A 12,500-nucleotide genomic window follows, 5' to 3' on the forward strand; every position below is an offset into this window, starting at 1 on the left:
ATGAATTATTTTTTCTATTGATAATAAAGAGTTTGGAACAGTAACATGACATGTCTGTCATCCCATTTCCCATGATGCATTGCTCCGAGCATTTTACATACATTTATGAATAAAAAAGCAAATTAAATCGCTGGCCAATTTATATTTGTGGTCATGAAAGTTATGTTACGTCTGAATAAGAAGAATTAGATCAAGATAGGGGGCTAATCAAAAATCAGAAGACTGGGTTAATGTTAGTGAATTCGAGGCCCACCATGAGTGAGATTTTGAGGGAGAACAAGTTATTTATATACTGGTTGGAGATGGCGGAAAAGATCACGTGGGGCAGTGACGTCATCAGGTTGCGTGAAACCGTGCAGACGAACACCAGCCCCCGTACCGATTCAAATCTACTCACTTTCTACCCCGGACTGCGATTGTTGCAGAAACGAGGTGCGGATAGAGAGTGTTCGTATGGATGATAGGGCTATCTGTATTAGCTATCCGTATCAGTTTGACAAACTAGGCTCCATGTAAACGACACTTAAGCTAGAGCGCTAATAGTTAGCGAACTGCTAACGAACTTTACTAAAGGCTGTAGCTACACCCACATTTGGCACTCTTAACCACCACTTAAATAAATCGGTTGATAATCGCTGTTGAGTAACTTACACACATACATGTGTTTTGCTTCCAGATGCCATTTATTGGTCGTTCACCCATCCTGCAACTGCATATTGATATGCATCTGTACTCTTGAAAGCCTTCAGGCTATCTCCGGTGTATGGGGATGGCTTGTGTACAAGATACATGTATAAGTCGGGACAGTTGTGGCAGACGTTTTGCAGAATTTAAGGGGCAAAATAAAGTTGACGGTAGTCAATATGGATCGCAGCCAATAATCAATGTTTTTTCTCTGAAGGCGGGGCGTGGGGCTTCGAGCGTTCACGTGGGATAATTACGTCATCAGATTTGCGGATTCAAACCAGATTTGCGGTCAGACAGGCTCTGATAGCAGGGTAGGTTGCAACCTACCCACTCTGGAGAGCGGATTCTAACCGCGACGGTAAGAGACGCTCCAAATGGCAGATTTGTCTGGCGGGAGGCCAGTTTGTCATGGTTCCGTCACGGTTAGTGTGTATCTCGGGTTAGTCTGGCCTAGGCCTAAGTGTGTGTGTGTGTGTGTGTGTGTGTGTGTGTGTGTGTGTGTGTGTGTGTGTGTGTGTGTGTGTGTGTGTGTGTGTGTGTGTGTGTGTGTGTGTGTGTGTGTGTGTGTGGGTGTTTGTGGAGAGACCAGAAAAGAGGAACAAAAAAGGCATTTTGCACATCTCATTGTCACATGAGAGAGTATCATATTTTATACCCTTTGGTTGATTTAACATGTGAACATTACCACAGACCCCCCCACGCAGACACACACACAAACACACACACACTGTCTATCTCTCTCACACACATACACACACACATTGTCATATGTTGCGTGATTGCTTATGTTACTGCAGCCTCACCCCGAAATGAGCCTTGATCTCTCCACACACACACACACACACACTCCCTCTCTCTCTCTCTCTCTCTCTCTCTCTTTATCTCCCTCTCTCTCTCACACACACACACACACACACACACACACACACACACACACACACACTCTCTCTCACACTGCTCAATCTTTTATGTGGCACTTTGCTCTGCTGCCTTCCCTGACATTGTCTCCCATAAATAAAAGATGTTAATATGTTCATGCATACGTTGAGGAGCCGGGTCATTTATAGACCACCAGGAACAAATGCACAGGCTGTAGATCAAAGACAGGAACACACACACACACACACACACAAACACACACACACAAACACATACACAAACACATAGGCTGTAGATAAAGACAGGAACACACACACACACACACACACACACACACACACCACACACAAACACACAGGCTGAAGATAAAGACAGGAACACAGTCCCTCTGCTCCTAAACTGGAAGTTAGGCTTGTTGATCTCCTCAGCACAGTGATGCGGAGGACGAACACATAAAGCGTGTAAGGAATACAAAGCCACTTTGATATGACCAAGAGAGAAGGGGTGTAAAAGCACTCACTCACACCTCCCTTAGGTCATTCATATAACAGGAACTTCAACCAGAAACTCTTACATTTTAACCTTAGTCCAATTAAAAGCAACAAAAACAAATGAATTAAAGATGAATTGGATAATTGATTATTGTCCATCATTATTAACTATGATCCTTTACAACTCCTTCAATTTAAGGGGGATGTTTCGTTTTTTTTTTCTTGAAAGACATAGAGGCGGATGTTCCTGTTGCCATTTCACATAATTTCATCAGACGTTGGTCTGCCTAAAAGATATATCCTAGAGGGGGCGAATGAGAATATCAAACAAAGCTTCTTTCATCTTGTCATGTAAAGCCAGGGTCCTTCTAGAATATTCTTAGCCACTGCACTAACAACAAGTTGTTTTGAATTTCATGAGAGGATGTCCATGGATGAGTCAATGGTAGATTACCTGCTGCTCCCAACCGTTGTTGATGCCAAACTCAGATCTGTCATATGGCATACAAGAAGTGCCAACAGAACCCAACATGTTGTTGTTGATTTTGTTTTTTTTTCTCCTCTGAACACAACTTCAAATGAACAGACCTTCTAATGAAACCAGATCTGTTGTCCTCTCTAAGTGGGTGGAATGTGGCCATGTCATCCCCCCACCAAACCAGTGTGTTTACAGTGCACAGGTCCCATTCCTCCCTGTAAATTTCTTATATTTCTCAGACCATTGCGCTGTTGTGTTCTATTGTTTTTTGCTGTGTTGTGTTGTGTTGTGTGTAAGCTCAATGAGAGCCACTTAACCTGCAGTGAAGTTCCTTGTTTGTGCAAACTTACTTGGCCAATAAACGTGTTTCTGATTCTGATAACACGCAGTTCCCTCTACCTCCATTAGGGGGCATTATTCAGGCCAACCCAACACAAATAGGTAACAGTGAAATTTCAATGTTTTTTGCAGATTCAAAGGAGATTGATAGAGAGGGTCAGTTGTAGATAGGTAGTGTGTGTATGTGTGTGTGTGTGTGTGTATGTGTGTGTCTGTGAATGTGTGTGTGTGTGTGTGTGTGTGTGCACTAACAGTACATGGAGAATAGTGACCTGGGGTGTTGGAGAAGGGGATGCAGTTGTGGAGGCCGTTGGCCGATTGGGTGGCGTTTTAAATTAGGTAAACACCACTGCTCCCGTGACATGGGGGGGGGGGGGGGGGGGGGGGGCTAAATTTGGCCGATCTGGAGGCTGCTGCTGCCGCTGCCCTGGTGGCAGAATTAGAGCCAGGGTGCCACGGACTGAAGGGGTAGGGGCAGATAGCAGGGGCACAAAGGGGGCCAGTTTGGCCAAGCAGAACAGACATGGCATGGTTTGGCCATCCTCACCAGATGACTGGGACATGGGCACAGGGAAGGTGGTGACATTTACAGAAAGGAAAATATATCCCTCTTGTCACCATGCCAACGCAATAACAATGGGCATGTGCTGAGGGGAGTGTTACAGTGCCCCTAGTGGAGACTGGTGTCAGCTCTATGTTATGCAATGGAGATTTGGATAATGGCTACATTTCAGCTGTTATTGTACATACGCCTCAAAATTTCACACAGGCTCATAAAATGTGTATACATCATTGTAAGGTCGCTTTGGATAAAAGCGTCTGCTAAATTACTAAATGTAAATGTTATGTAAATGTAAGATGTGTTTCACCATTTTGAAACAAGCCCGATAAATAATCCTCAAAGACATGTGATGCCCTTGCCTCATGTGGAAAACTGCAGCGGGCTAGCAAGCTGACCTCTACACACGGGCTGATGAAGCAAAAAATAGCCCCTTACTGGATTACATGATATTAACATATCTCTTGCAGGGCTTATGCCCCGTCCCGACCGTGACTGACAGGTCCAGATTGACACGGCATACAATTTTTCTGCTGTGATCTCATATTCTCTCGATATGTACATATGTAAATAATGCCATTAAATGTTTATACATTCAGATTTTTTTCAGATTGTTTACAAACATGCAAACTGAAATGGCTGGTAACAATGCTGACCGGGTTGGCTTAGAGCCCTCTCAGGGAATCATGGTACATGTAGTTCTTCTGTTGGCTCTGTGTCCAGTTCCTTCCCACCACCTTCATCAGACAGCCTATACAAGCCTCTAGAATCATGGGAAAAGTAGTTCCAATTTAACACTAAGCCTATTCCACTGGGCCTCCCTAGTACTGCACCTTTAGGCCACGCCTACTCCACTCAACCCGACTAGTCAAATAGAAAAGAGTCCCGTGGCTGTGCACGACAGCGTGACCACGTGATCATGAACATAGATCTCCTCAAACTTCTGAATGGAATGACTGCAAGAGAGAGAGAGAGAAAGAGGAAGGGAGAGAGGAACTGAGAGAGGGGGGGCAGGAGAGATGAGTGGGTGAGAAAGAGTTTGTCTTTTAACATAGATACGTTCGCGCCGGTCATTTTGATTAATCATGTGACCAGGGTGCACTGAACAGCACACTAGTTTTCCTCCATGCAGAAAGAAGTGCTTACGTTGGGTGTTGGACGTAAAGTGTAGCCCCAGTCGAATAAAAATCGTGCGGCCCTTTGGCCTAGTGCAGCGTAAAAGTGACCGGTTAAATGTGGCATCTGTCTTTAAGGTCCCCTGGGGAATCATGGGAATTGTAGTTCAGCAGTAATGTCCCCTCTGATCCCCTTGGCACTGGTTCCAGTTGGACATCTCCCAGAAACCACCTGCATGTTTTCATACCCCTGCACTTGGCCCAGACGCTTTTAAAATCTAACCCAGGCCTTGGAACTAATTGACATGTTCCTAGAAACTCTGTCATTGGCTGGGAATGGGAAAGCCATCTGTGGGGGTTGGACTCATATGCCTAAAAGATGAAAAGCCCAAGAGCGTGTTTTGGAGCAGTCAGTCTGCAGCAACATGTGACACATGGAGGGACTGGTCGGGGGAGTTGTGCTATAATTAGTTATGTGTCCCCTGGGAAATAATAAAATCAGTATACATTTGCACATGATTGACATCAGTCTAACAGTCAACAGTCTATCCCCTCTGTGTCATTCTCATAAGCCAATCAGACGGCTCAATGCATGACACCTTAGTCAGCCGTCCAACCAGAAGGTTCAGTGCACTGCCACCTTAGTCAGCCTTCAAATCAGACGGCTCAGTTCACTGAAACCTTAGTCAGCCGTCCAATCAGACGGCTCAGTGCACTGAAACCTTAGTCAGCCGTGCAAACTACCAGTAATGTCACAAATGTATTCCACTGCATTCCAACCGTAGAAATTCTGACTGTCATTGAGGTGCCGTTAAACCGGTCAGTTGGTTCACAATGGTGGCAATAGTGGCAATGGTGGCAAGCATCCAAACACCACTCCAAGTCATTGAATTAAATCTGCTTTGGGGCAGATTAGGAAAAGATCAGGCCCTGATTCAGCACTGAAGAAGCTCCAGCTAGAGGATCCTGTATGTGTTTTCTCCTCATGAATATAATATGGGTAGGTTTATCACCCTGTGTTCATCCTCACAGATGTGTCCTCGGGCAGAGTGCTCAAAGCCATGCGAGAGTAAGACAGCTGTATAGGCCGAGAGACACTGCTTCTCAGAGACAAAAGTGAAAGGCTTTTACCGAAGACCTGCATGCACGGTGTTTGGTTGTTTGAACAGTTTATTAGTCACCAACAGCTGCGTTTCTCCACACATTCGCTGTTTTTGAAAGTGTGGCATTGCTACAATGATGAATGAGATGTGGGAAAAGGAGACAGCAGGGAAGAGAAAGGGAAAGAGAGAGAGAGTGAGAGAGTGAGTGAACGAGAGAGAGAGAGAGAGAGAGGTGGGGATGGGGGATTAAGGGAAAAGATGACACCCAAGCTCTGAGGAGGATAATGATATGCCTGTCGGAATGTACTGTGCGACAAAGGTCAAAGTTCAGTTTTGACAGCGAGCTGGGTGAGACATGTGAAGGATCTGAACCCGTGGTTTCTGTTCTATAATGTAACTGTCTTTGATCTGACACTTCCATGATTTAAAATTTAAGGAGGATTATCATCCTTTTCAACGATTCTTTCATAATTCGACAGAGGCCAATGGTTTTTCAGAAGGTTCTATAATAAGATAAGACCATACTGAATTACTTGGCTCCTTTTTTGGATACGTTGAAAATGTTCGGCTGAGGTTGTTTTGCAACCCGCTCTGTCAACACTTTCTCCGTGAGGGATGACGCGACCATGGGAGTTTTCTCATTGCTATTAAGGGTCACTTTCCTAGACGCAAGCATTCAGTTGCTGAGAAAATCACATTAAAAGCTTCAAAAACACGTCCCTGGAGAGAGAGGATGAAAGCTCATTACATCAGTGGCTGTGATTCACCCTGCAGAGTGGAGCCAGGTGTCCTTGGATGCTGGTACACGATTACATTTCGCCACCAATTCACATGTTGCTACAACAAACAACCGTATTAGTGGGCTCAGTGTTGTATCTTATTTATTTTTAGTTATATATTTTATTCCTATTACATTGTAACCCACTCTTACCTGTAACTCTCCTTGCTGCTATTACACAATATATTGTCAACAAAAATGCTATCGACTGTTTTATGATTTGATTCCCTTCCCAGTGAGAATGTGTAGTGCACTTAAAAGCACCTGTGCGTTATGAGGCTTCTATTCATCACAAGGATGTTCAAGTGTTGTTTACCCGGAATGAAACTAAAATGACAGTTTCACACAAAGACATTAAATAAATCCTGATTCAATCTCAGTACTCTGTCATATCTTTAGAAAAACTACATGGAACACAAACTCACAACATTGTACTACTGCTTAATACATTATGGTTCCTTCAATGAACATTGACTGCAGTTGTACAATGATTAGTATTGCTTAGTGTCAGCTAGCTCATGGCTCATAAAGTATATTCATTCTGACCTATACTAGTCATTTTATCTAAGATTTTTTGGACGTAAACTTTAAATCATTAGTAAACACCGCCATACTGTGATGTCCAATACAAACATAAAAATCGGTTGTTTATAGGTACTTCTTTATTGATAATGAATGCCTTAACTAATGATGAGTAATGGCTCCTTAATGCAGAGCTCTCCTGGTATTTCAAACTTAAAAGAGAGAGAGAGCGAGGGAGAGAAGCAAGTGAGAGATGGGTTTGTCTCTGCATGTGAATGTCAGCAAGTTCTATGTTGCATTGCACGCATGGTTGAGCCATGAAGTTACGGAGTGTGTCTCGAGTATACCTGACCCCTCCATGCAGAGGTCAAGAGGTCAAGTGATGATGCCACCATCAGCAGGTTTCAATGTCCCTCCTCCAGTCTGTCTGCCCTCTCAGTCTCAAAACGATAGGCTATGCTAGTTTTTCCCGTCTTTCTCTCTATCTTTCATTCTTTATAGACTCACTGCTAGGTCTGATATGTCTTCATATTGACTGCTGCGCAAAACGAATGACTGCTGTCATTGGCTGGTTTCTTTATCTTTATCGGATTAATGATTTTAATGACTAACAATTTTGTTTCAAACTCTGGTCTGGGTAATTTCTACGGAAACTCACTTTTGCTTGTGAGATTTCCATGTTTTGCTCGGTGCCGACGCTGCAGTTCGGCCCGCTCCCCAAACACATTCCTTCTCATCGGGTCCGAATCACATGAAAACACTCTGTTAGTTTGTTTTCACTTTTCCGCCAGCCAGTGCAGTGGAAACGTTCTGTGCTTCAGTAATTCAGATTGCTTTATGGAATGAAAATGTTTGGCTGAGGTCTGTGTAGCCTCCTCTATGTCGTCTGGGTGTGGAATATTACATTTGCACAAATCACATTCCCACAATCAGAAAGGGTGAAAAAATCCAGGCAAGCGTTTTTGCAAATCGCTCAGGATATGACTGACAGCTGGGGGGGAAATGTGTTCTCGACTGTCCCTGGAAACCCTGTGATCACGTCTTCCATCATGGTGGCCTGTTCATCCTGATTTGTTTTCAAACACCAATCGTTTTGCCGGTTTCTTTTCCCCTAGAACATTCTTGAAAGGCCCTCCATGACTGTTGCCTGACCAAGCGGCAGTAATTAGATATGCCTGGATTGAATTGGCCATCTTGTGCTACTCATCTGTGAAGCAAAATGGACCTCACTGGTTTCTGTTATTTTTAAGCCACCTTGCAACTGCTGCATTTAACATGTCATCAGCCATAAACTTTAGTGTTGTGAAATGCATTGTGGCCAAAAACTATGTCTTTTAACACACAGCTCTTCTGCTCAATGGATATCCATTTTCACCTCACAATGGGTCTTATGACTTCACACTTACTTCCCCTAATGCCTTCCTGTGGATGTCCATACAATGTGACAAAATGCTGTCAGAAAACAGAAAACAGCCAAACTCTGACAGTATACTGTTTCCCATTAAAATTGTACTATACTGTAGAAAACAATGCATTCTTGCCATTGAAGAGCGTTGCATTCTGGGGGTGATGTTACAGTAATATATGGCAGAGAGGCCAAGAGAGTACAGAACACTACTGTGTACTTCTAGAGGAGACACACTGAACATGAAGTCATGGAGCAACTCTGGTCTTTCTTTTCTCAAAGGTTATCCATCTGAATCCTGCACTTTATGAGCTCATCACGGAATTTCAGTGAATTTGACTCATTTTGATTGGTAACTGCACACGGTAAGAAAAAAATAGTTGACTGAACGAGCAAGATATCATTACTTCAGCAGAGAATTGGCAGTCTTGTACAGCTTTGGCATCACCATATGCACTACCATCACGCCAATAAAGCTTGTTTAATTACACCGACATGAGTTGGAGAGAGGAAGATAGGAAAAGAGACAGCAAGCAAAAAAGACAGTGGAGAGAGAGAGAGAGAGAGAGAGAGACAAAAAGACAGAGACAGAACGAGAGAGATAGAGAGAAACAGAAGGGAGAGAGAGAGAGACAGAGATAGGGGGGTTGTGTGTGTGTCACCTCCCCTGTGTGCTTTTAGCCGTGATGTCCGAGCGTTCCGCTGTCCCGTCCTATTTACGGACGTGACTTACTGCAACCCCTGTAAGAGGACACCGCCGCTGTGCACACCAGCAAGAGCTAAACACCTAACACAGATCCAGCAGTGTATGTGTGTGTGTGTTTGTGTGTGTGTTTGTGTAAGAGAGAGAGAGCGAGATGGAGTAAAAAAGGTAAAAGGAGAGTGAGAGATGAAAGGAGGAGATACTGCAAATGGAAGAAGAAAGAGAGAGATCAGAAATCTTTAACTGAGAGTGGGAGAGATAGAGAGATCAGAAATATTAAACTAAGAGAGGGAGAGAGAGAGATCAGATATCTTAAACTGGGAGAGAGAACGAGAGTGTGTGTGAGCGTGTGTGCATGCATGTGTGTGTGTGTGTGTGTGTGTGTGTGCGTGCGTGTGTGCGTGCGTGTGTGTGTGAGTGTAAGTGAGAGTAAAAAAGACCCAAATGGAATTTGGTAGACAGAGACGAAAACCTAAATTGAGAGAGTAGTGAAAAAAAGCCCAGCCCAGACACACAGGGAAGATGCATTAGCACAGAGCATATCAGCTTGTGTCACAGAAAGCTCTTAACCCCTGTGGGGATTTCAAAAGAAAAAGAAGAAAAAAAAGCTCAGCAATGCGAGTGAAGTATGACTCCAAGCTCTTTGCTTTTATAAAAAATGATGCAACGCTTCCATCTGCCTAGAACCGTCTCTACCTAGACAGCTGACCCTAGAACAGTATCTGACCCAAACTCAGCTGCAGTGAGTCCTGCCGTCACGCAAACAAATTGAATACAACCACACTGCAACTGCAACACCAACACTTATGCCTCCATACCGACGAGCATCTTCTACCCTTCGTTCTACCCTATACTGTAACCGTCAAATTTAAGATTGCCAAGTTTTATACAGTCATATGATGTTATAAGAGTTACACAGCCCGTCTGAATCACACGGCTGCATCGCATGAGATCCAAGCAGGCAGAGGAAACAGGGGCATGGGATAAACACGTCAAGACATTGCCACATCCTCGCAGTCAGACGTCAGTCACGTCAGGACATCGCCACAACCTCCCAGTCAGACGTCAGACACGTCAAGACATCGCCACAACCTCCCATTCAGACGTCAGTCATCGTTCCTCATCCCTGAACGTAGCGAAGAGTCAGAGTTGGAATAACAGAAGGTGGAAGTCCACCGTGAGGGTCAGAACCCAAATCCATATGCTTCCCCACCACGGCCACTTATTTGTTCTAACTCTGACTCGCTCCGATAAACAAATCCATGATTATTGACCTGAAACACTCAGGAGGACTCTGAGGCTCTGTGTCTGGCTTTCCTCACCTTTGTAAGCAACCGACGGAGAACCTTATTCCGGGCCGTTCATTTTTAAGCAAATCCAGCATCACATCTCCAGGGCCCCCTCTCCAGCCCTCAACCCCCCCAAACCCCACGACTCCCTCCATATCCCTCACCCTCGCCCTCACCTCTCCCAGGATATCTCTGAGCCTCCCACCCCCCCCCCCCCCCCCACACACACACACACATACACACAAACACACACAGACACAAACCTCAAGGACCAGCTCCTCCATCTCGAACTGCTTCTGGGCGGCGCGGTTCTGTCCAACGTGCCGGTGCAGGTAGAGCACCATCACGTCGTACTTCTTCATCACCGACTTGTAGTTGCTGTTGCTCAGCACGTGCACGCGGTCCTTACCGTCGTACGTGGGGATCTCCAGGCCCTTATCGCCCCAGGTGAGCACGCCCAAGGCCAGGACCGAGCCCAGGAGCACCCAGGCCCACTTCATGGTTCCACTAAAACCCAGAAGGGTCCCGCGTTTTGTTTTTTGTTTATTTTTTTGAGAATAAAGGACTACGTTGTTGTTCTATTGTTTGTTGTTGTTGTTGTTGTAAAGTTTACTTTGTTCCTAAAACGGTCAAAAGTTGGGTTTCAGTAGGAACAAGGTCCAGTTTGCTTACCCGCCGCCGCCCAGAAAAGAGCAGGACAAACAGCTGAGCCCCCCCCTTTAAAAAGGACACGCGCACACACACACACACGCGCGCGCACGCACGCACATGCTCGCTTATACCAAGCACTGCGTGGAGACGGTGGAATGGGTGGGCTCTAGCTGACGAGGTTGGAGTGTGAAGCTATGTAAGCAGTATTTAGTGTGTGTGTGTGTGTTTGTGTTGGTGTGTGTGTATGTGTGTGTGTGTGTGTGTGTGTGTGTGTGTGTGTGTGTGTGTGTGTGTGTGTGTGTGTGTGTGTGTGTGTGTGTGCGTATGTGTGTGTGCGTGTGTGTGTGTGCGTGTGTGTGTTTGTGTGTGTGTGTGTGTGTGCGTGTAGTGGGTGGGTTGGAAGTAGGCTGATGGGATCGGTTTGTTTGGAAGGGAGACAAGGGTACAGGAGAAGTCATTGAAGATGGGGTGGGGAGGAGATTTGGAAGATCATGGTGGACAGCCACCACCTGTTGTTACTGTGAGAGGAAGCAGAGACCGTGCGAATGATACAGAGAGGGACAGAAAGAGAGAGATTGTAAAAGAGATGCATGGAGCTACCTACTCAAATGAAATGTACAAAGGTAAAGCAAGAGAGAGAGAGAGAGAGAGAGAGAGAGAGAGAGAGAGAGAGAGAGAGAGAGAAAGAGAGAGAAAGAGAGAGCTGTAAGATTCCATTACCATATTAAGTTTTGCAAAGGGCTATGACCCCATCTAAAAATAAAAGTACTGCAAGTCGACGGGGCCAAGATGGCCACCGGGGTGTCCACTGTATGACACTGAGTCACTCCTATGGCTACTGTGTCCATTCCACCATGATAGCCTTGGCACAAGCTTTTGGCAGCCTAGGAAATTAACTCATGTATACATTGGTGAGGTTTAGGTAGTAGCAAAGATAGTCATATCATTGTGCTCTGAACATTCAGTCTGAGCACACTGTAGCCTTGAGGGCAATGGTGCCGTTGCCATGGCAATGGTTGTTATGTACTATAGGAGAACTAGATACTTGGGATGATTTGAAGATTTTCAGATGAACAGATTTCTGATTTTATGTTATCGCCTAACGGCTGTGAATAACTGAGTATAAATGCACATGAAAGGTTTTCAAATGAAGGACGGATAGCAGATCAGAGTAAGAAAAAACACTTCTAGTGAGATATTGCTATCGTGAGAGTGATACTTAGTCCTGAAAATAAATACAAATATAGACCTAGAGACAGAGACAGAGAGGGAAACAGAGAGATGGACAGAGAGGGGAAACAGAGAATTCTAGAAAGAGAGAGGGGAACAGAGCGCACTAGAGAGAGAGGCAGAGGATGAAAGAGAGAGGCAGAGGATGAGAGAGAGGGAAACAGAGAGCGCTAGAGAGAGAGGTAGAGAGAGAGAGAATAAGAGAGAAGGACAGAGCACATGCATAAATCCTTTGGCGCGGCTGCACACTCTCAGTGCAGCTGACAGGAGA

General features: G+C 45.0%; 1 protein-coding gene across 2 annotated transcripts in view; it reads right to left on the reverse strand.

The window, feature by feature from the left end:
* The window catches only part of LOC308382210 (calsequestrin-1-like), a 34,700-nt gene extending 23,639 nt beyond the window's left edge, over nt 1–11,061 (reverse strand). Inside the window, exon 1 of one of the 2 annotated variants that reach the window (XM_080859902.1) lies at nt 10,612–11,061. In XM_080859902.1, the coding sequence (XP_080716028.1) occupies nt 10,612–10,848 (237 nt within the window). In that variant the 5' untranslated portion in view covers nt 10,849–11,061. The remainder of the gene's footprint in view (nt 1–10,611) is intronic. The other variant, XM_080859903.1, reaches the window with a different exon arrangement.
* Nucleotides 11,062–12,500: the final 1,439 nt, after the last annotated feature.

The sequence above is a fragment of the Sprattus sprattus genome, assembly GCF_963457725.1.
Source record: "Sprattus sprattus genome assembly, chromosome: 21".
Lineage (NCBI taxonomy): Eukaryota > Metazoa > Chordata > Actinopteri > Clupeiformes > Clupeidae > Sprattus > Sprattus sprattus.